We start from the raw sequence: 25,394 nt of genomic DNA on the forward strand, positions 1-25,394 counted from the left end.
GTAGGACTGTGTTGCCACATGATGCTAGGATGGACACCTTGATTAACTTTTCCTTAATCACTGCTATATTGCAAATTTAATGACATAGATAACTATCACCATGTGAATTCATTCCATGTAGCAATCTTGATACATGCCAGGTCATGAACGATAATTAGAACTATAAAAGAGATGGGGGAAAAACTCAGCTCTATTTTGGAGAGTGGGGAGTTCTGCTGCACCCTAATTGAAAAAGAATTAATAACTTGCAAGAATGCTGAATTCTCTTCAAATATCTATATGAAAATTAGCAGCTTTCAGTGTCCAATGAAAGTATAGAGTTGCCCTGCATCCATCTCTCATACTTGATACATCATATCACTGATTATACAACACCTCAGAATGATGTCGAATTGTGATTGGCCAAGAACATGTCACATGACATTCAATAGAAAATACCTACCAAACTCATTGAGAGTGACAGCCATACAATAGGCCCCTGGCATAGGCCTATTGCACGGCTCGAAGGTACTATAGCACGGCTTCGTGGGGGGCTACTAATGCATGGCCGCTCACAGAGTTCTGTGGCTCACAGCAGCAAAGCGCCAGCAAACTACATTGTACGTGCTGGCCGGCTGCGCTGCGATGCGCTGCCGGTAAACAGACCAGTCGCGACGGAGTACTGCAATGTTAACGTGTACGCGCAGCTACTTTACCTAGCTAACATTATGTATTGCGGCCTACCTACTGCGGTACTGCTGTGTTTTTAGTTTTGACTCTGATCTGCTACGTGGACCACAGTGATCCCAAAATCAAGACTTCATTTCAAGTTGAGAAACCGTAATTTGATTATTTTTCTGTGTTTTTATACAAAATCATTTTCGGAAATAGAGAAAGTCTAGACCTACTACTAGATCTACCGACATCTCAGGTAGGCTTAACAGTCAGGCCTAACTCGATCTAACGTTAGCGTAGAATGGGTATAGACCCTGCGGAGTTTATGATTCCTGTGACTGTGTGGTCGAATTATGACGAGTGTTTGAAAGCAGTACACAGGGTGGTTTACAATTCTCGGTCTAATTGTTACATTTATCTTTGGGCCTTCCTGAGTTAGCGGTCACTAATTTAGTACTGTGATTGTGGACAAGTTGTTGTATAAAACGAATAATTTATGGTTTTGTTCGTGCATTGGGGCACGTAATACCGCACTCGGCGCGAGATTCGCCACTGGTCTATTCAACGCGGCGCTACGCGCCTTGTTGAATAGACCAGTGGCTTATCTCGCGCCTCGTGCGATATTCGTGCCCTATGCACTCACAACTCATAAATTATTCGTATACTACTTGACGCCAGTGTTAAACACAGTGTATTTGGTGTTCCTCACTCTGCAGATCTCGGAGTATTTTGAATTTATTAGCCCCCACCTCAGTACAGCCTGTATCTACGGTGGCACGGCTTACTGGCCGCAGGAGTCGGCCATTCGCCGGGGCCTGGACGTCGTCGTGGGCACGCCCGGCCGCATCCTGGACTACATCCGCAAGAAGACCCTGGACCTGTCCAAGCTGCGACATGTAATCCTGGACGAGGTGGACCGCATGCTGGACATGGGCTTTGCAGAGGAAGTGGAGGAAATCTTGAGTGCTGCATACAATACAGGTTGGTGCGAACTAAGAGAGCTAATAACTACAGTTAACTTTGCCCAATGCCTGGCAGCCCTGTCAGGTGCATCCAGTGTTTAAGTATTATTGTGTTATTGTATTGATTGATTATTTTGAGTTTTCTCATTGATTTTGTATTGTATGCTTTCTGCCAAATAGAATAATGATAATAATAATAAAGAGCATCGTCTAGTATCTATAGAAAATTGCAGTGAGTCAGCAGTGGGTCATGACTCCGCTGTTGATAATGGATACGTCCCATGTGAAGGGAATAATTGTAACGTTGGCAATATATGAATGACAATTCTCATGCATTTTGCTTGATCTTGGATTTGACTTTGAATTGCGAATATGTTCTTTCTTGAAACTAATATTGCTTTTATCTGTCTAATGGGTTCCTTTTCAAGTATGAGTAACCATAACATTTTAATTGTCTTGATTATCTTTTCAGAGGAGAGGGAGAAGAATCCTCAGACCCTTCTGTTCTCAGCCACCGTCCCACCCTGGGTCTACCAGACAGCCATGAAGTACATGAGCAAGGATCTAAAGAAGGTGGACCTGGTCGGCAGGGAACGAGTCCGAACTGCCACCACTGTAGAGGTAGGTATGGTTGAGTGATGGCTTTCACAAAACATTACACACATTGTTGTTTTTAGTTGTGGCACCATTGTTTTTGTGATTTCCAATCTCTCCATCCTGCCTGTATTTCTGACATTTTGCATATTAGCTGTATATTGACTGTTGTTACATTTCATCCATATTAAGCTCAGAGTTTTAGTTGTCACTCAACCGAGCTGTTTTACTTTCATGTAATTGTTCCCCCCCCCCCCAAAAAAAAAAAGAAAAAGAAAAAGGTGACTGTGAATTTCCCATCCTTACTCAGATATAACAGTGATGCAATTAATGTTTAAATCAAGCACATTGTGTTCATGACTAGTTCGAGAACTACATACAACTTGCAAACAAAGCACAATTAGGGTAACCAGACCAGGTTTGATCAAGCTGCCAATTTTTGTAAGACTTTTTGTTTTAGAGATCTTTTCAAACACTTTTCACATATTCTTGAGATGTTCTCTTGGGTGTCTTTACTACATATCATCTTCAGCTCTGATATGCCAGGTACAAATTCCACACCATTCGATCCTATGCCCTTGAGTCCTGGGAAATTTATATGTCGTGCTTGGTTTCATGTGAACCTTGCTCCCTTTTCCAAGAGATAAAAATGGTCAGTCATACAGTACAATGCCCCCTCCCCCTTACAGCATCTAGCCATCAATTGCAGCTACTTTGACAGACCGGAGGTGATCAGTGACGTGATCAAGGTGTACGGCGGACTGGACGGCCGCTGCATGGTGTTCTGTGAGACAAAGAAGGATGCCAACGAGCTAGCCATGAGCTCTGCCATGAAGCAGGAAACTCAGGTCATGCATGGGGACATACCTCAGACACAGAGGGAGGTCACTCTCAAGGTAATGACTGACACAGTCTTTTGTCATTACAGTCAAAAAATTTCTGTTAAAGATGTCAAATCATAGATGTCAAATCATGTAGCTCATCTCCTCTAAAGTTTTAAAAACTTGTCAAAACTTTGATTTTTCGAAATGTTGCTGTTACTGGATTTTCTAGATGCTTACTTTTTCTTACATATAATTTGCTTTTCTTGATTTTCATAAAAACATATCGCAGAGTTGGTGTTTAAGAAAGCCCTTTACAGAACAGTTTAGAGGAAGCAACCTTAAGTTCACATCTAGCCAAGCATGCAGGAAATATGGCATTTAAACTCAGCTTGGATCACAGTATAATTGCTCAGTGTATTTATCCATGAGAGAAGATGCTAGATACTCTGTCTGTAACACATTATTAGCAGGTAGTTTTAAGGCTGGTTTGGATGTTTGTTTGTTTGTTTTTATACTATGTTCATGAAATTGTTTCTGCAAAGAATTATACTTCATTAGGCAGCTAGGTATCTGACAGTTTCTGCGTGTAATTTTTTGTTTTTAGTAGTCAGTGATTCAAAATTTATGATCCCCCCCCCCCCAAAAAAAAAAACTACAACAGAAAAAAGAAACAGTGATATCATAGAAACTACTGGGTGTTGATTCCATAGAGAATCAAGTTTTAAGAATCATATAGAGGGTAGCTTGTAAATGCATTATTTGTTTTTGTCATTTTAAGTTTAGAGTAATATGCGCAATGTGCACTTGCTGGGGGATGTGTTTGCTCGCAGCATAGTTCAGTTACGTATGACATTTATGTGAATACAAGTTAGGATAATTATATCAATGGCCGTATCGCACTTTGCTCTGCCACAGTCGGGCATGTTTTTGTAGAAATTGATCTCGACATCTCTTTGCAGTATTTAGTTTGATCTGCTTTAATGTGTAAATAGAAATTTTGATTAATCATGTATAGAAGAAATGAAGTGACCGCTGTTGAGGGAACAGATCAAAGTTCTGTGCTTACCTACCATTTGTGTATGCTCTTGTAACAAATCAAGCAATTCTGTTAGCATTTACCTGTAGTTAATCCCCTCCCTCCAAGACTTGATTTGATGCAACGGTAGACAACGCCGTGATTAAGTGTAGCAGTGCTGCAGTCCTTCATGAATGCCAGGAGATACATAATCTATGTTCAGTGACTGTAAATTTCAGTATGCCTGGATTCCAATTTGCGGAGATGACAGGCCTGCAGATTGTGCCAGTAGTTGAATGAAGCAAAGTAAGGGCGAGCTTGATCAGTTTGTTTGGAATGTGATGGTTAGTACGTAGTACAGTACTGTAAAAGTGGATATTTTCGCGCGACTAATTTTTCGCGCTCGGCCGGATGAGAAGAGTTTCGCGTGTTTTTAATTCCGCGGTATCAAGACATCAACTACAGGGAGATATGGCAAGCAAAAATATTCGCGTGCTTTTATTTTCGCGCTAGTTTCTGATTGCGCGAAATGCGTGAAAATTTCAACACCACGAAAATTTCCACTTTTACAGTAGTCGGGTCTTACCTAGTCCACTGCCTGGACTGTTTTGTTTGATCATTTACCGCGCGCACACACCGCTACAGCACGCGTATGCCCCACCGTATGCTCATGTATTAATTTGCCGCGCACGCACGCATCTCGACCTCCAAAACAGTCCAGTCTGGTTTGCCAAGTCTCCCCGAAATATTTCGGAAAAAATTGGCCCCACCCCCATCCCCTCATTCATTTCGAGCATCCTGATTGGTCGATGAGATCGCGTCCAGCAGGCAATTTGTGGGATCGAAAAAAGTCGATCGATCTCTAATCTTGTAGTCTTATTGCAAACATGTATATTGCATGTAGCAATATAACATACGTATTTTACGCCAATATTTGTATTAATCTCCACATATATTGATGGAATTTCAAAATCATTTTTCTTTTTATTAAAAATTGCTCAAATGATATATCTTAGAGATCATAAGAGGAGAATGAAATTAGAACGTACATAAACCGTGCGTAAAATTAAGACTAACTTCTACTCGTTTCCATAACTGTTATAAATTAAATTATAAATATCACAATAACCAGCATTTTAGATCTATTTTTCGACAGAAAAAAATAATTTAAAAAGTACAAATAAAAAAATTGATAAATACGTGTAGAAAAGATATTCGCCCATTTAAAGCATCGTGACTTATCGTACATGTCAATTTCGAGGTGGCTTTTACTTCTCGATCGGGGATCCCCCGGATCGCGTGTATACAGCATACAGCTTGTGCAACAAATGTGCTTTTCGTATTGATTCCGAGTCTTGCGTTTTCCGACCAAAATCTGTGCAGCATTTCAAGTATTTCCTCCAAACCTTGTTTACATGATCAATGGATGTCAACATCAGCGTCTCCGCGTCGCTTTTCTGACAGTGATAATGAGAAGAGCATTCAATGCAATGTGCTACTGAGAAGCTTGGATTCGTTGACGGTTTCGGGGAGCAGCAGCAGAACCAGAACTTAGAAGTCCCTACTACACGTACTCGTTTCTCTGTGCGTGGTCATAGACTCATGATTTTGTTTATCTCCATGCCGACTGGTTTCGGCAATAGTGTGGTGTTCCAACTTCCAAGCTGCACCGTTGTGCGTTGATATTCTTCGCAAACTAGATCTACATGATGGACCAGACTCTCCGAAAGCTGTGGCTCTTGTTGTCATGCCTTTGAAGTCTTTAATTCGGACCAGATGAGCAGGGCTATGGATCTTGCTTGGCCTGCGTGACAAAGTCGAAGACTCAAGCGGCCTAGCGGTAAGCTAATCATTAAATTTTAACGTTAGATCTATCCAGTTTCTACAAATGATTCGTCAAGGCAACTTTCATTACGTGTCTCTTGTCTTGAATTACAAACTGTAACTGTCATAGGCCCCTAGTTGAACAACAAAAAAAATGATTGTAAAACTAAATGTAGTTAAATGTCTGGCCTCTGGGCCGGGTAGGGTAAACACATGTCAGGCTTCTACTACAGTACTACTCTTGTGACTGTTCCTAGGTGTACTGAGCTGAGTCAAATCCTGTGTAATTGTAATAAATTGTTAACACCGTAACTGCACTGGTTTGATTGTTTTGTACAGTACAGTAACTACTGTAACTTTCTCGATCAAATGCAATTACACATACCGTAGGCCTACACTGTACTGCCTTAGCTTTAATCTGTGAGCCACAGCCTGTGTCTCGTCGGCTTTGCTCCTCTACACAGACAGAGGAGCAATCGAGACACACGCTGTGGCCCACAGACTAATTCTTCATGTGCATGTACATTGAGAAAATACTCAAATAGGAACATGCTTCAGTATGCAAATGTACTCATACTGAAAGGGGACAACTTTGCACAACAGGGAATGACACTAGAACCAGACAGGGTTTGCCTTTTGAACACTTCAATTCGGTCTTCGGTACCGAATTGTCAACATAGGTCCTCTGAGGACAGTCGCCATTTTTCGTTCTTCTTTCCGCCCTCTCTCGGCATATCTGTTACAACCGTTTACACATTATGTTCCCTTACAATACTTGTTCATCTATAGATTAAAATTATGCAGTCTTATGGCTATGCGATATGCATTGAAGAGACTGCAGGCATTATTGAAATCACATGTGCAATGTAGAAAATGTTTTTTATTTTAATCTTACTGTTTTTTTTCTCTTATTTTTCAAATAGGGGGACTGCATCTGGAAACACCAAAGCATTTCGAGCAGTGTATGGAAAATTGGGTGAATTACGATCGAAACTCAAGTCATCAGTCCCGCTGTTGCCCTGACAGCCACTGCAACCAGAGATGTGCGTAGCGGTATCATCGAAAACTTTGGTCTTCGCAATTATGTGTGGGTAAATCAGTTGCCGGACAAGCAAAATATAAAACATGTTGTCAAGTCTGCTGCAAGAGATTTAGATACAATGTTCAAATGGCTGGCAGATGACTTGAAGGTCCATGGTGCATGTTGTGAAAGGATGATAAGAAAAATGTGCAGTAATGTGTACGCGACCTTTATGGCACTGCTTCCAGAAGGTTGCCACAGGTATGTTAATTAGTTTAAATATGTACCACCGGAACACGGAAACTGATATCCAAAAGGAAATTGTCGACAGCATGTTAGCAACAGATGGTGAAATCAGAGTTCTGATAGCTACCATTGCGTCTGGCCTGGGTGTTGACGTAAGCAACGTACACAGTACCGTTTTGTGTGGATTCCCAAGTGATCTAGACGATTATATCCACTTTTTAAAAGCACTCAATTTTCAGGCCTTATCAGATATACTGGTAACATGAAGAATCATGTACAGCTGTACAGCTGTACATTGTAGCTGAGATTTTTTTTTTTTTAATGAAAAATGTCACGTATACACGTGTAGGGGCCTACATGTAGCTTAGCTTGTACCTTTGGGATTTGAAAATTGTTTTTTAGAGAATTCATATGATTGTTTTAAAACAAGAATCCACTGTGGGTGTTTTTTTGTAATGGTGAGTGGTTGGTACATTGGTTTCTGTTGTACCTGAATTTTTGCAGTTCCATGCTACATGTACAATAATTTTCTTTTTATCACTGCAATTACTGTACCTTGCTCTTATTCATAGAAGCAAATAGAATGTACATTTGTACACACCTACTTTTCATACTGTGCTTTGTTTTTTAGGCATGAATATTTTCATTTCATTGGACATGTTGATGGGTACATATCGTAATTACAGGTGATAAAATTATGGAAAAGTTGAAATATTTTAGTTCAAGGTTGTGTTTTTGTGATGTAGTGGATTACATGTACATGTACATACAGACCATGCCAAGTGGGGATGGGCTGTGTGTTTTGGGTGTTTGGGTGGGTGTTTGAAAATTGAACTGTTATGCTGTTTGTCTGCACATGTAATTGTACATCGCATGTTCATCTATGCATACATGTACATACAAGTGTACACATGTGTAGAGTATGTTTTTGAGTTGTACAACTACCAAGAACTTGTTTACATATACTTTCTTTACATACAAAATCATTCATGAGAAGTACAGTATATTCTTTGGCCCATTTTGATAAAACTAAAACTAGTTCTGTTAATGCACATGAACATTTGTACCTATAGTTTGAACTGTGTAGCAATGAATTTATTTCCTTTTTTGAACTTCGAAGCATATTTTTTACCAAGAATTGTTGTAAAGCGCAACAAATGAAAAAACAAAGATTTCTTTGTCATAACTTGTAACCAGTTTGTGTTAATCCTGTGTTTTTGATGTGTAATGAGAGTCTACTACACAAGGTAATCAGACTGAAATGTGACATATAAAATTATTTCTCTGACATCAAAATTCAGAGTCAAACAGTTTACAATGTATTTTGTTTGAAATAATGCACTGTTGTTGAACAATGATCATGAACTATCATGAATATACAGTAAATGCATTGCATATTACAGTACTTGTACATGTACAAATGAAAGTGTATAATGAAGGAATTTCAAGAGCTTGGAGAAACAACTGAAATATGCCTAATATTTTATCAACTATAGAACATTTAATTTCAGTTCCTTATGAATACTTGGTGGCACAGAATATCCAACTTTAAAGACACTTATACATCTGAGGAATTATTTTGAATGTCCTTCCCAGAGTGACAACTTTTTGAACTCATTATTGACAGTTGGGAGTGGGATGCTAGCTTTGAAACTTCCTTGGTAGTTGGTACAACATTAACAATTTTACCATCATGGCCAAATTTTTATAATGAAGGCTTAAGAAGTAATTGTGATTAAAAAAAATGTACAAGTTATACATATGCTCAAATTACACTACTCGTAGTCCATTTGTTTTCACTTTGCTGTCTGCTCTTACTGTACATGAAATGATGAAGACTACACAGTGTATTTAACAGTACATATATTGCACATATGTGTAATGTACATGTACACTGTACATTGTACATTTCAAAGTACAATAGTGATAAATTGATGTATTTCCTGACCACACCTCAACACTGAAAAACAAAATCTAAACCTATTTACCAATAATCAGGTGCCATAAACGTTGAAAAAAGTAAAGTCTACTACACTGTACAGCTGTATGTGCAAAGTACATATACAATGTTTTAATTTGGATGTGATTTGTAATAGGGGGTTTAATCAAATTGCTAACATGTGAGTGTGTGTGTGTGTGTGCATGTGTTTGTGTATGTTTGTGTGTGTGTGTGTGTGTGTGTGTGTGTGTGTGCACATGCGTGTATGTGTTTGTGTGTTTGTGTGCATGGCCCACACATTTCCCAAGCATAATTTCATGCTGATATCCCCCTTAAATGTTTGTGAATTAGAAAAAAAAAACCAAGTTGCTTTGTCAGACTGTCTTTTGATATGAATAGGCGTACTTATTTAATAATGTATATATACATGGAGCTACTATTTATAGCAAATACAGGTATGGTTTGCCAAAAAAAAAAGGAAGATAAATATTGTTATATATATATATATATATATATATATATATATATATATATGCATATGCAGAAGGGCAGTTCAACCAAAACTGTTCACTTGTAATGCCAGAGACAAATGGACCAATAGCTAGCAAAAATGCTCTTAGGCGTCTTCATCTTGGTTTACTAAGTTTAGCTTTATTATCATGAAGACTAACAAACAAAAAACTGAGTGACGGGGTATTCTTACAACAGGGATATTGGTCTGATTGTCTCTGTTACAGAAATTATCGAAGTGAATAGTTTCGGTCTAACTGCCCAGTAGGCCCTACATGAAGTAGTAATAAAATTATAAAAGTTGTACAAACTTAGCGCAATTCTTTAAATTTAGACTGCTCTCTAAAAAAGGCACCTTCTGGTTCCTTACATGTACTTCAAAACCTTGCACTACAAATTGTGTAATGTGGTTGTACCCTATCCCCTTCACCTCCACCACCCCTAATCAGAATATGCTTGATATCTTGTATACCATAGCCATAGGCGTACCCAGGATTTTTTAGAGGGGGGTGTTCAGTGGCGTACCGTGGGTCAAGACATGGGGGGGGGGGGGGGGCGCACCTCATGGAAGCAACATCAGAATTGCATAACTGTACAATTAAATGCGAGCGAGCGGAGCGAGCAAGCTTGCAAATTTTGACACTTTACAGTCCCCAAACTGCCGTTTGTAGCTATATATAATAATATATATATATATATACATATATTTCCTTTGCAAATTAAGGGGGTTGCACCGGGTGCAACTGCTGGTAGTTGCTGGCAGTAACATCAGGAGAATGGCATAACGATTAAATGCGAGCGAGCGAAGCGAGCGAGCTTGAAAATTTTGACATTTTAAGTCCCCAAACTGCCGTTTGCAGCTATATTTTTTCGCTTTAGAAATTAAGGGAGGGGGCGCATCGGGCGCAACTGCTGGCAATTACTGACAGCAACATCAGGATAATTGCATAACGATTAAAGGCAAGCGAGCGAAGCGAGCGAGCTTGAAAATTTTGACATTTTACAGTCCCCAAACTGCCGTTTGTAGCTATATTTTTTCGCTTTAGAAATTAAGGGGAGGGGGCGCACCGGGCGCAACTGCTGGCAATTACTGACAGCAACATCAGGAGAATTGCATAACGATTAAATGCGAGCGAGCGAAGCGAGCGAGCTTGAAAATTTTGACATTTTACAGTCCCCAAACTGCCGTTTGTAGCTATATTTTTTCGCTTTGGAAATTAAGGGGAGGGGGCGCACCGGGCGCAACTGCTGGCAATTACTGACAGCAACATCAGGAGAATTGCATAACGATTAAATGCGAGCGAGCGAAGCGAGCGAGCTTGAAAATGTTGACATTTTACAGTCCCCAAACTGCCATTTGTAGCCATATTTTTTCGCTTTGGAAATTCGGGAGGGGGGGGGGGGGGGGGGAGTACCGGGCGCAACTGCTGGCAATTACTGGCAGTAACATCAGGAGAATGGCATATAACGGTTAAATGCGAGCGAGCGAAGCGAGCGCGCTTGAAAATTTTGACATTTTACAGTCCTAAAACTGCCGTTTGTAGCTATATTTTTTCGCTTTGGAAATTCGGGGGGGGGGGGGGGGGGGCGCACCGGGCGCAACTGCTGGCAATTACTGGCAGTAACATCAGGATAATGGCATATAATGCGGAGCGAAGCGAGCACCATTTTACCGTCCAAAAACTGTCGTTTGTAGCTACATGTATATTTTTTTCGCATTGGAGGGAGGGGGTGCCCGGTGCGCCCCCTGGATCCGCCACTGGTAGTCAAGGGTGTCGGTTTATGTTCATGATTGGGGGAGGTATGACCAGCGAGGGGCGTCGAAGTGACCAAGCGGGAGAAGGATGTCCAAAATCTGCACTTTATATCAGTGGCGTATCTAGGGGGGGGGGGGGCAAGGGGGGCACGTGCCCCGGGCGCCACTTTTTGGGGGCGCCGAAAACGAAAAAAAGAAAAAAAAAGAAAAAAAAAAAAACGAAGAAGAAAAAGAAAAAAAGAAGGGAAAAAAAAGAAGAAGAAGAAGAAAAAAAAAAAAACTCGCCCGGACCGGGAAGGAGGGAGAACGGGGGTGGGGGGGGGGGGGGGGGGGGGGAGAAAACCAAATCAAACAAGATGAAAACAAAAAATGACAATGTTTATTGTGTTCACACAGGAATTCCATGTTTTGTAAGCTGAAATTTTGGCTCGCTCGTTGCGCTCGCTCGCCAAAATTCATATAAAGAGAAAAAAGAAGATAAGAACAAAACGTGATGATGACGCGGACAAAATGACAATGTATATTGTGTTCACACATGCCATCGTTAGAAGGCAAAATGTTACACGGAGCAGCGGCTGCAATTTTATTTCTTTCGTTCTTAAGCGATCGCCTATTGGATCAAACGAGGGCGCCAAAGGTGTCGAACATAAGGGGGGGGCGCAAAAAACCAAATCAAACAAGATAAGAACAGAACGCGGAAATATACAAATTTCGGCTCACTCGCGCGTACTAATTTAGAGTATTTTTTTTTCAAGTCCTCAGTTTGTTGGTATAAAATCGTTATCTATAAGGCCATCACCATTAATTTTCTTGATTAGAATTGTAAGATTTAACAAGCAAAAAAATGACAAGAATTCCATGTTTTGTAAGCTGAAATACAAAAATTTTCGGCTCGCTCGCTGCGCTCGCTCGTCAAAATTTATCACAAAAAAAACTAAGAACAAAACGTGATGATGACGCGGAAATATACAAAAATTTTCGGCTCGCTCGCTGCGCTCGCTTCGCCAAAATCTATCTACATTTATTACATTTAAATCACCCTCATCTATAAGGCCGTCACTATATCTTTATTAGAATTGTAAGATTTAATAAGCAAAAAATGACAACAATTCCATGTTTTGTAAGCTGATATACAGAAATTTTCGGCTCGCTCGCTGCGCTCGCTCGCTAAAATTTCTCCAAAAAAAAAAAGAGATAAGAACAAAACGTGATGATGGCGCGGAAATATACAAATTTCAGCTCATACACACGCGCGTACTAATTTGGAGTATTTTTTTCAAGTCCTCAGTTTGTTGGTATAAATCGTTATCTATAAGGCCGTTACCATTAATTTTCTTGATTAGAATTGTAAGATTTAATAAGCAAAAAATGACAAGAATTCCATGTTTTGTAACCTGAAATACAAAAATTTTCGGCTCGCTCGCTGCGCTCGCTCGCCAAAATTTATCACACAAAAAAAGATAAGAACAAAACGTGATGATGACGCGGAAATATACAAAAATTTTCGGCTCGCTCGCTGCGCTCGCTTCGCCAAAATTTATCTAAATTTATTACATTTAAATCACCCTCAAAAGACCCCTTTTAAGTGCTTGAAAAAGCATATCATGTAGACTTTTTTAAAGTCCCTACCGGGATGGGCTTGGGGTTGAACACTTTTTCAGAAATTAGGGGCGCAATTTTCGCGCTTGCCCCGGGCGCCGTTTTCCCTAGATACGCCACTGCTTTATATAGAGCATCCCCTAATTTGTTTGTGTTTGTGAGTGTGTGTGTTTCATATAGATGGAAAAGTTAGGAAATAGCCAAGGTCAAGTCTTATATTGGCAATGCAAGGCATTTTAATATAGACTAGTATGTAAAGCAACACTGCAAAATCAATGATCAAGCTTTGATAGCAAATGTGTACAACCTATCAAACATTGCGCAACATTGCAGCGACTCTTTTTGCCATTCCGATATTCTGAGTACACTGCGCACATCCTGCTTGTATTCAAAATGCCAACCAGGAATCACGCTGAATCACAATCTTTTGTCGTCTCCGGGCTCTTTGAACAATGTTATACCTCTTTGATTATTATGGTTAAAAGAAATCTTAGAAAAATATCTTTTTTTCTTGATCATCCTTTCATGTCGATTTCAAAAGCAGTTTACTAACCCTCCATGCCCCCGTAGTTACGCCACTGTTCCTAGACCTAGATATCTAGTGAATTTTAGGCGCAATAAAGTCATCCAACCACAATTTGTAGACTCACACTCAGTTATCTTTCAGTTTTAACTTTCAGTCATTGAAAAAATTCATATATCTACTATTACTAAAGATTACCAAGTCCATGTGCTATTACTAATTACATTGAGTAGCAAGTAACTTGCTACTCCCAGAGCTTCCAGAGCTTGCTGCTTCCAGTAGGCTACTATACTGACTGTACTTGGTAGTCAGTGGCGTATCTAGGGAAAACGGTGCCCGTGGCAAGCGCGAAAATTGCGCCCCTAATTTCTGAAAAAGTGTTCAACCCCAACCCCATCCCGGTAGGGACTTTAAAAAAGTCCTCATGATATGCTTCTTGAAGCACTTAAGAGGAGTCTTTTGAGGGTTATTTAAATGTAATAGACAACCCTAAATTTTGATATATTTTGACGAGCGAGCGCAGCAAGCGAGCCGAAAATTTTTATATTTCAGCTTTATACATAACATGGAATTCTTGTCATTTTTGGTTATTAAATCTTCGAATTACAATTCTAATCACAGTGACGGCCTTATAGATAACGATTTTTACCAGCAGTGTCCAACCCCATCCCGGTAGGGACTTAAAAAAAGTCCACATGATATGCTTTTTCAAGCACTTAAAAGGGGTCTTTTGAGGGTGATTTAAATGTAATAGATATTGAAGAATTTTGGCGAGCGAGTGCAGCGAGCGAGCCAAAAATTTTTGTATTTCAGCTTACAAAACATGGAATTCTTGTCATTTTTGGTTATTAAATCTTCGAATGACAATTCTAATCAAAAATAGTGACGGTCTTATAGATAACGATTTATACCAACAGTGTTCAACCCCAATCCCATCCCGGTAGGGACTTAAAAAAAGTCCACTTGAAATGCTTTTTCGAGCACATTAATAAAAGGGTTTTTTTGAGGTTGATATAAAATCTGATAAATTTTGATAAATTTTGGCGAGCGAGCGCAGCGAGCGAGCCGACAATTTTTGTATTTCACCTTACAAAACATGGAATTCTTGTCATTTTTTGGTTATTAAATCTTACAATTCTAATCAAGATATAGTGACGGCTTCATAGATAACGATTAATGCCAACAAACTAAGGACTTGGAAAAATACTCTAAATTATTACGAGTGAGTGAGCCGAAATTTTTATATTTCCACGTCATCATTACGTTTTGTTCTTCTTATCTTTTTTTTGATAAATTTTGGCGAGTGGGCGCAGCGAGCGAGCCGAAAATGTTTATATTTCAGCGTTACAAAACACACCTTTTGCCCAAGGGAGGTGTTTGAACACCTTAAACACCCCCCTTTTGGCAAAGGGGGTGTTTGAACACCCAAAACACCCCCCCCCCCCCCCCCCCTCGGTACGCCCTTGACCATAGCTAAGTAGCGGTTCATAGAACCTACATCTCACAGCCCTGAGCTTACATCACAAAATTACATTGTTATTAAGTGGGCCAGATAATAGTGAAAACAGGTGCATACAATTGCCTATGTCAATTAAAGAATTTCTATAATTTCTGAATATTTCATCATACAATATTATTAAGAAAGAATAATTGATGACAAAATTATTTCCTTTAATGAATATGATTGGCACAATCCCCCCCCCCCAAGAAAAAACACAACATATCGATCCCCTTTACCAACAATAACATCGCCAAACAAATCTTCCAACTTTTCTTGAGGTCCACATCTCACGACCTTCACAGAGTTCTTTTGCAGTTTTATGTAGTGTTTGGACGTTAGAAGTGGCACATCACAAATCATACATCGGCGAGCTGGCGACTTACCTCGCCATTTTCAATCTCAAGAATAATATTCAAGTCATCATCGAATCTGCATGGGCACAACAAAGTCCAAAACACCACGTGAAAGTAGGTCGGACATGACTGCAACCATAACTTTCAGCCAGTCAAAAACGTTGCACGAATCAGCTGTGCAACAATGCATGGTACGGATCACTGAAGAACTGAGTACATGTATCGCATTGCATTGTGATCAAAGAGTTGGCTCTTTGGAATTGATTGTGATAATGTGTGTTGTGCAAAAATGCAGGCATCTCTGTGCACCTCCCTGCTCTGTGCTAGTAATTGTTGCAGATCGCACTGTATTCACGGTGCAATGCACACAGCTGGCTGCAGATCGATCGATCCCACAGAACTTTTCTCTGATCGATCCCGTAGTTTTCATGCATACGCAATGAGCTTGCGAGAGATAGGGCATTACGTAAGCATACCTAATATGAACTTTTGACCCTACGCACTGTCAAACCATTCTGGACGTTTTTTCGGACAGGTTTGTTGGCATCGAGCGGTTACAGGGGATAGCGCGATAAGCTGTGGAGCGGTGCGTGGCTGCGTAATGATAGAAAACGTCCAGAATCTGGACTAGGTCTTACCTTAATTTTGAAATATCTGTCTGCTTCATTCCTGTCTCTCCTTTGCTTTTTTCCCCGTCTTCCTTACATCATAGGGGTTCAGAGAGGGCAAGTTTCAGTGTCTGGTCACTACAGACGTAGCTGCCCGAGGGCTCGACATCCCTGAGGTGGACCTGGTCATCCAGTGCAACCCTCCAAAGGTCAGTCCAATTTACACACCTTGCTGGTCACTGCCAAGACAACATCTCACAGCAGTTTCAGATTCCAGTCCCATTTACTGGCTGTTATCAATCAGATTCTACATTGGATTTTAATATACTTGGCATATGGTATAATTACAATGCCACATGAAAATTGAGCTGATCAATTTACTTTCAATATTTCTCTCTTTCTTTGTGAGTGAATGAATATACCTCTGGTGGTGATATCTTGATATGGAAAGAGTGAGTAATAGTCATTCAAAAGAAAAAAATACACTGAACAAATATTAGACATAAAAGCGAGAGTCCACTCTTGGAAAAAAAAAAGGAAAAGAAAAAAATGAGTGAAGGATCTCTACATATGACGTAAGTATTTTAAATTGTACAGCACTCAAGAAGATGGGAAACACCAATGCATCTGTAAACGTGCTTAAACAATGAAATAATTGCCAAAGTACCTGTCAGTCACACAAGTGACACCACATTGAAATCTGCAAAATGACTTTGACAAGTACGTTTTTATATCTGCACTCCAGATTTTTGGTTTCTTCAGTTGTCATCTCAATCTCAGACATGTGCAATTGAGAGTTAGGATGTAGGTTCATGAAATATTATTGAGGCAGAACTTGGTATCATGATGTCTGTACAAGGTAACATGAGTGTCCTCATGTCTTCAATCCGTGCGCAGGATGTGGACTCATACATCCATCGCTCTGGTCGGACAGGCAGGGCCGGGAGGAACGGAGTCTGCGTCTGTTTCTACAAACGAGCCGAGGAGAGGGACTTGCAGAAGGTGGAATACAAAGCGGTGAGTAATCAGGAATTTGCCTCTTGAGAGTGCCACAAAAAGACTGTTGATTTTAAGACCCGGTAACATGGGGATACCATGGAGTGACCCAGCTTGGATATCTGGAAGAATCCCCGTAACAAATTGTCCATAGCTTTATCACTGATCTTTATGTAAAAAAAAACCTCAACTAGAGTTGACTGTTACCAATTAGCATATGCTTGCATGCACATATTCACTGACATGTGGCTGACTGGCACTACAGTTGAACCTCTCTTATCCGGCCTCCCTTTATCCGGATCTCTCTATTATACGGATGCAATCTCGCCGTGATTTTTTAAAAATTTTTTTAATAATTATGGAAGGAAAGGGGGATTCCCAACTCAATCTAACAATGGCGACCTACAGTCGACTTTGCCGGGCCATGATGATCGAATTTTGAAGCGTCGTTTTGTCGAATCGTACTGTTTATTTTCAAGATCTACTTGATACATTTCTTAATAATTATTTAGGTAAATCATCCCAAGAATTTATAAAAGAAAATGATTTCATTCTTGCAAACACGAACCTCTATTTTGGGGTCTGTTACTGAGTGTAACAATGAAAAGGTTGCAGCATACACATTACTACATGTGGTACTACAATGGGCTACATCAGTACATGTGTATGTATATGTACATGTATAAAGCAGTGAGTCTCCCGTATCCGGCCAAATCCCTTATCCGGATGAGCCGCGGTCCCGACTTGTCCGGATACGAGAGGTTCAACTGTATTTGTGATTTTCTACTGTACCCCAGTTGGCAGTGCATGAAAACTGATTCAATCGTACCACCTATGTTTCCCCACGCTACCATGTCTTTAAGTAATTACCATCTACAGCAAACCCTCGCATGCAATCTTGCAAGGTGGTCCAATTGGTAACATCTGTAGGCATCACAATGACATACATGTACATCAATACACTCTCTCAGGTCAGGTATATTGCTGATTCACTGATAATGGTGAGTGTCCCCCACTTGCATTTGTTTGTCATAAACCTTTAACATATGAGGTAGGGAGTATGGGGGTATCATGGGGGTGCTTACTCCAAAGGTGTCACACTTAAAACTTCTGTCTCTTTGTATGTAATTTTTTGTTGTTATTTCACATTTGGTCCATGAAAGTAGTCTGAAAAGTACATTTCATACATGGCAATACACATTTTTTTCAGTCTGCAGTGCATGAAAACAACACACATGTTAATTCATCATATGAAGAACGACAAAAGAATTAGTTATTTGTTTTTTCATGGTATTACTTGCAAGTCTCAGAATATTAATATATGAACATATCAGTGTCATGTTGGGGTGTTGTTTTCTTTGTTGTTTCGTCACACAGGGGATCAAATTTAAACGAGTAGCTGCACCCCAGCCCTGTGACATCATCAAATCGTCAGTCAAGGACGTCACTGGGTAAGTGGAGTGATCGAACTCTTGAGGACGCTGTGTTGGTACTTCTTATTTTATGTACAAGTGATGGACAGTACTTGCAGACTGAATGGTTTTCCACATGGTACCTTGTCTTGTAAAGACATTAATTTTGCCCTGTTCCGTCACAGATTGATTTTCATGTCTCACAAAGGATTTTGCGTAGTAATCCTTCAAATTGTTTTATTATCATAATATTAGAATATGCAATGTGCAAATTTGCTAGGAAAGGTTGTGCAATCTTCACCTCAAAGGGAAAGGGGATTTTTTGATGTGCATGTTTTCAAAGGTTTTCAAGCTATTCTTGTATAGGACATTTCTTTCCTACCCAATACAGAAATGCCAACTGTTACTTTTATGCAGTACTGTAAAACAAGGAATGTTCACAAGCATTTTAATTTCGCAAATTTTGCGTGAGCCAAGATTCGCAAAATTAAACTGCACGCAAAATTTCTTGTCTACACTATATGCACTGAATGTTAAAGGCAACTCGCAAAAATTTCATGCAGCGAAAATATCTCGTTTAACAGTATTTTTGTAGTGTTTTTTTTTTTCCCACCACAAAAATACAGCAGGTTTCATGGAAAATATTGATTTTCCACAAAGAAAAAATGCTCTTTTAGCTCTCAGAATAGTGCAATGCTGTTTAAAAGATTGGCACCCCTGCCAATAAGTTATTAATTTTCTACTGAACCGACAACACCCCTGACTCATAGTAAGAGTAATATTCTAGGCTTGCTAATGATCTGCCCCGACTTGTTTCTGCTGTGTAACAATTTGTTCGTTGCAGAATTTTAGCATTGTAGCCATTGTTGTACATTTATTGCAGTCCAGTCTGATGTTGTGACAATCTGAGTCTCATGTTGACATAAATTTTTTGAATGTGTTACACTTAATATAAAACCTTAGTATCTACTAAAATTTTACAAAGCCATTGATCATTATTTAGATGATGGGTACAAAGGAGGATCTTAAAGGGATTCTGTCGTCAGATACTATGGTTCTTCGATTTAATAAACCTTTTTTTGCTGTGCACCGAAGTACATTAAAAAAAACCAAAGCATACACAACTCCAGTTGAACGCAATTCTTTGGCTGTGTGTGTGTTCTACGATATGGGGATTAAGAGTCAAGGGCAATTATACATGAACAAGATGTACACAAAATGCTTAGGGTCCAGCTGAGCAAACTAAGCGCCAGATTTGGGCAAACTCAGAAACTGACAGTAAATCATTTGTTCTGCTGTGCACGCTATACAAACTCCAGTTGTCCTACTAAAGGCCACCGCACACTACACGATTAGACTGGTCTTAAAGTCTTAAGCCAAGCTGGGTCTTAAGACCAGTCGTACGACCGGACACGGCACACTATACGACCCGACTGTAAAGCGCACGCACCGGTGCGCACTGCGTGCACTTGCATTTTACTGCATTGTGAATGGCTGAAAGCCTACGACCAGTCGTAGAAATTCAACATGTCAAATCTCTACGACTGGCGCTAAGACCCAGTCGTACGACTGAAAAATGGCTTGACTGTGACGTCACACTTCTGGTCTTAAGGTCTTAAGACCGGTGAATCGGGGCAAAATCGTGTAGTGTGCGGCGGGCTTAAGTGCGGACAAGTGAACAAATGTATATTGCGCACATATCATGTAGTGTAGACGACTGACAACCTTTAAAGGGGATGGCTAGTAACCGATCAGTGGGAATCAGTGGGAATGCTGAAGGATGATTATTCCAATCCTTGTGGGATTCATTTAAGAGGACATTATATATCTACTGTTGTGTGAAAATTATTTGCTTCAGAACAGTCTCATATTCAAGTAATGTGCAGATTAATACCCCGTCACTGACCAGGCACACTAACCTGGAAACATTAAACTGCACATTACTTGAATATGAGACCATTCTGAAGCAAATAATTTTCACACAACAATAGATATATAACAGTAATGTCCTCTTAAATGAATCCCACAAGGATTGGAACAATCATCCTCCAGCATTCCCATTGATTCCCACTGATCAGTTACTAGCCATCCCCTTTAAGCGTGTTCTTCATCATGATTACGAGTAAAACTATATGCTTTGTATGACACTAACAGATGTATAATACATGAAAGAAGGCCTACATTCATATCATGATGGAACAGACCAGGGTGACTGCTCCAACTGTGTATGAAATATCCACTTGTGTATCATCTAGATTTCAAAACCAGCATTTATTTGCCTCATAGCCTGTTTGTGAGAAGAGATTTGTAAGAAAGTGAAAGAGAAGTTGACAGTATCTGAGTTTAGCCAGAAGCATGTCTGAATGTGATTAAGACCTGAGCAGAATGTATCTATTGAAGATCATATTGAAAATTGATCAACCCATGTCTTCTACATGTCATTTGGGATTTTAACTTTCGTTTTGGCTACTCTGCCAAGAAATAAATTGTCTGTCTGTCTGTCTGTCTGTCTGTCTGTCTGTCGATCCCAGATAGCAAACTAACAGGACAACTCCTCCAAAAAAAAAAAAGTTGATTATGATGCCATGTATCAGGATGATAGGATGACCATGCATCACAAAATCAACAAAAGGATAAGAACTTTTGGTTTGTGTCAAATATTGAAAGAAGGTTTTCACTGCTTTTAAATTCATATACTGTATACGCCAAATATTTTGCTAGGTTTTTATTTTCGCGAATTTCGTGAGTCAGGTACTATTCACGAAATTAAAGACATGTGAAAATATTGACTCTGATCCCGATGTGGATGTGACATATGCATGTACGTTTCTCCGCTCACTTCAGGACTCCACGATCGCGAATTTAACCACTCGCAAAATCGTTGGGAATTCCCATTTTGCGAAAATTTAGACTCGCAAAATATATGGCGTATACAGTATTTACTTGTTCCGAGATTGGTTGTTCCTAACCCCCAAAATATATAAAAAGAATACAAAAGCACTACACCTATTTCAGTATACTGTGCCAAGCTTTTTTAGAGGGTAATTGTGCCTGATTATACTAAAAGCTGAATATCAACTTTGTTGATTCAAAGCATATATTCCCAGGCCTTGAAATTTGTCTAGCCTCTGTGTCAGTGAGGAAAGAGAATTTTCTTGCCGATTCCTGAACCCATGTCTCACGTGCACGGCTGTTCATTCTTGTCCTCTGCCAGATTTCTGAACGAAGTTTCGTTAGACATGGTGGCGCTGTTCAGGGATGCAGCCCGAGAGATCATCGCGGAGAAGGGAGCAGAGGAAGCCCTGGCTGCCGCCCTGGCCCACATCTCGGGGTCAAAGGCCATGAAGACGAGATCACTGCTCACAGCTGAGGAGGTAATTATGATGATGATGACAAAGATTTGTGCTTCCCTTATTTCTGTTACATTTGTTCACTGTTTTCCTTTTGAGGAGGTACCACTTGATGACAGTATTTCATCTAATTTTGAAAGCGAAGGTTAGTTATCAAACTCATTTTGCACTTATCTTTTCTTTCAAATTAATTGTAGCCTCACAAAAGATGTAGTTTACAGCTTTTTATGATGCTTGTGAGTTGTTCATTCTTCAACTGTCTGTGCTTTCAATTGTTGAAGAAACTGATGCTTGAAGGAAAACAGGCACCAATTTGAAATACCACATCTCTCTTTATTTTGTTTTCAGAGTACATACTTGTCACTAACAACTTTGCCCCCTTTAAATAATAATAAGAAAAAAATAAACATGAATATTGAAAACCACAGCAAGAACGAATTAGAGTCCTGTGCCATTATACACTTCATTTATCTAATGATATAACTTCAATTTAAGAACATATGTCCAAGCGTCAAGAGTGTTGAGAAATCTGTTATTGATTTCTTTTCTTGATCATGTGATATTGTGGTGTATCCTAGTAAAAAATTTGGCAGTGCCCTAAGATCCTGATATTAAAAGTTGAGAGGAAACTCAAGTTGGATTGGGTGGACTAGATTTAGTTGGATTGAAAGTGGTAGTCAAACATTATTTCACCATTTCACATCATACGCCATGACATCATACTGCCGTAGTTTACTGCAACACTGTTTCTATTGGTTAGAGTTTACGAAATCCCGTCATTGCAGAAGTCATGCAGGCTTATTTTGTTGAGGCAGAAAATTTACAACTACCACTTCAGCACGCTTTGAGTGTGTTGGAGTGCCAGGTTTGTGAAGTCACCAAATAGCAGCTGAGAGACATGCTTTAAAATCTCCTTGTCAGTAGATATGAATTGTTGAAGCAGTAATTGTGATAAAAAGTGGTTAGCTGACCTTGACAGAGAACAGATGATCCTGAGCTGGTATTTCACATCGTATCGACAATGTCTTGTCTCCTACATGAAACTAGGGTAAGACAACTCTATTCCTTGAGACGCAGTCACACCTCTTCGATGTCGGTGATGTCTTCCGAACTCTGGGTCGATATCTTGACCGGGAAACGCGGAGTGCCATAAAGGGGATCAGAATCTGTGTGGACCAAACCTCGGCAGTATTTGATGTGGTCAACGATCACAAGGACCATCTTTTGGTAAGCCTTCAGACAAACATGGCCCAAGTCACTCTTACGTTTGAAGCTATTTCTCTAGCATTTCACTTCACTTGGGGCAAGGGTCTGGGGCCTGCTTAAAGGGATGGTATAGTTTTGGTTGAGATGGAGATTCAGGTTTTAACTTTCTGCAAGCTGATTAGAAACCACTTTTATGAAATATTAGAGAGCATATAATTCTAAGAGGTAATCACAATTTATTTGAAGAAAATCGGTTTTGAAATGGCTGAGATACCAAAAACAAAGTAAAACAGAGTGGTCCTAATAAAGGTTGGATGCGACCTTTTATTAGGACCGAAAAGACGATCCCACCTTTTGATAGGACCTCTTTGTTTTTAGATATCTCAGCCATTTCAAAACCAATTTTCATCAAATAATCTTTGAATTCCTCTAGAATTGTATGCTCTGTAATATTTCATATATTTGGTTTCTAATTATCTTGCAAAAAGTTAAAATCTGAATCCCCATCTCAACCAATACTGTACCATCCCTTTAAGGTCCTGGGGAAAGCTGTGGGAAGCTCTGGGTGCTCTCTGGTGCCATCTTAGCCTTGTTTTTAAACATTTGACCACAGTGAACGAATGGTTATCCAAGGATAAAAATCTCCAGCTAAATGTCTTTGCCAACACAAATTATTTGTAAGTTTCTCAGTGTCAAACAGGTCATCAATTTGCAGCATGATACTATAATGCCAAATCCAGATGTCAAGTGAAAAATATAAAACATTGCTGTGACATATCCAAGCCCCTCTTTGACTGCTGGAATTCTGGAATTACGTGGGAAGCACAGCAAAACCTTTTGATTAATGTTGAAATGAATCAAATGTATCAATAAAGGGACTGTACAGTACTGGTTGAGGTAGGAATTCATGTTTTGAACATTCCTAAGTGAGATAATGAAAAGCCTCTTATGAAATATGAAAGAGCATGTAATTTTAAGAAGGATTCAACGTTTATTTGATGAAAATTGGTTTTCAAATGGCTGAGATATCCAAAAAAGTGGTAATAATAAAAGGCGACATGCCACAACTTTATTAGTGTCTCTTTGTTTCTCCTTATTTTTGGATATCTCAGCTTTTTCAAAACCGATTTTCATCTAATAAACTTTTGATACCCCTTAGAACTACATGATCTTTGACATCTCATAGAGTGGTTTCTGAATATCTCGCGAAATGTTAAAAGCTAAATCTTCACCTCGACCAGAACTGTACACACCCTTTAATACCTTGTGATGAGAACTTTGATTTGGCTGTAAAGTGATGAAATTTTTACTATGCAAGTGGCAGTTGTGTGTGCGATATCCATTGGCCATAATTTGAATGTTGTAGTACATCCACATAAAGGAGACTTATCTCTTGCTTCTGTCTCCCAAGGAACTTCCTGACATTGCACTAATCTCGTGAACTTCTTGCACAAGTTAAAAATCCTCATGGAGGCAGTTGTTTATAATGTAGAAAAATTGTAAGATGTGAGAGAGTTATACTTGGCTGTACTCCACCTGATGAATAATTCAGTCGTTTATATGAACGATTCACTAAAAATTAGTCTATGCAAGGACATACATGTACCAGCTGTGAAGGTCGTATGAGCAGCTGAACTGTAAGGACTAGGTAGGGGCAGTGCTCTCACAATCTGTGTAGACCCCAGGGAAGCTTCAAAGGCCAGTCTTTGGACCACTTGTACATGTATGGTCTGTGTTTATTCAAAGATCTGTGTAACTAGTGTGGTCTCACTGGTAGTAGCTCTGTCAGGAGAAATTCTGCAATAACTGCTGAAGGGCAGTACCAGTATGCATATTAACAAGTCTTCTTGAATACACGGATGACTATGTTCACAATGTATTAGGGAAGTTTGGTTTGTTTGATGTATACATGACAAAATCTCTGATTCTTCATTTTTGTCTGGTTTTTTTTTCCCCTATAATATGCAGTCCTTATGGCGAGACACTCCAGAAGCACAACTCACAGTAGCAGCGGAACTACCAGAGCTGATAATAGCAGCCTCGGATTCATTTGATGACCGGCGGGGCGGCGGAGGCGGGTTCCGCGGGAGGGGAGGAGGCGGTTTCAGGAGATTTGGGGACCGGAGAGGGGGCGGCGGAGGTGGACGGGGAGGAGGAGGAGGAGGATGGGGAAGTAGGAATGGAGGAGACCGTAGGAGAGGCAGTGGTGGTGGTGGTGGTGGTGGGTGGGGTAGGGGAGGAAGGAGTAGGGGTAGAGGTGGTGGGGGTTGGTATAATAGATAAGGGTCTTACAAAGAACTTTTTGTGCGTTTGTCTGTACTCTTATGGTATTTTTATATTGAAGTGGACCTGTCAGAGGTAGCTATATTTTCCTGACTTTAGATTTTGATGACAAAGTCCTGGCAATTAATACCCCATTTATGCTACCATGTGTAAGCAAATAGAGGGTTCTGAAGCGTCCTGTAGCAGCCTGAGGCAGCCTTTCAACTCAGTATTAACAG

General features: G+C 39.9%; 1 protein-coding gene across 1 annotated transcript in view; it reads left to right on the top strand.

The window, feature by feature from the left end:
* Positions 1 to 25,176, top strand: part of LOC139727124 (nucleolar RNA helicase 2-like) — a 38,963-nt gene extending 13,787 nt beyond the window's left edge. Inside the window, exons 6-14 of the mRNA XM_071638105.1 lie at positions 1,371 to 1,701; positions 2,089 to 2,237; positions 2,900 to 3,106; positions 16,034 to 16,138; positions 16,827 to 16,946; positions 18,303 to 18,376; positions 21,552 to 21,711; positions 22,735 to 22,914; positions 24,862 to 25,176. Of these exons, the coding sequence (XP_071494206.1) occupies positions 1,371 to 1,701; positions 2,089 to 2,237; positions 2,900 to 3,106; positions 16,034 to 16,138; positions 16,827 to 16,946; positions 18,303 to 18,376; positions 21,552 to 21,711; positions 22,735 to 22,914; positions 24,862 to 25,176 (1,641 nt within the window). The remainder of the gene's footprint in view (positions 1 to 1,370; positions 1,702 to 2,088; positions 2,238 to 2,899; positions 3,107 to 16,033; positions 16,139 to 16,826; positions 16,947 to 18,302; positions 18,377 to 21,551; positions 21,712 to 22,734; positions 22,915 to 24,861) is intronic.
* Positions 25,177 to 25,394: the final 218 nt, after the last annotated feature.

This window comes from Diadema antillarum, unplaced genomic scaffold (assembly GCF_040938485.1).
Source record: "Diadema antillarum isolate AM-2024a unplaced genomic scaffold, OU_Dant_1.0 seq00000119_RagTag, whole genome shotgun sequence".
NCBI classification, from domain to species: Eukaryota; Metazoa; Echinodermata; class Echinoidea; order Diadematoida; family Diadematidae; genus Diadema; species Diadema antillarum.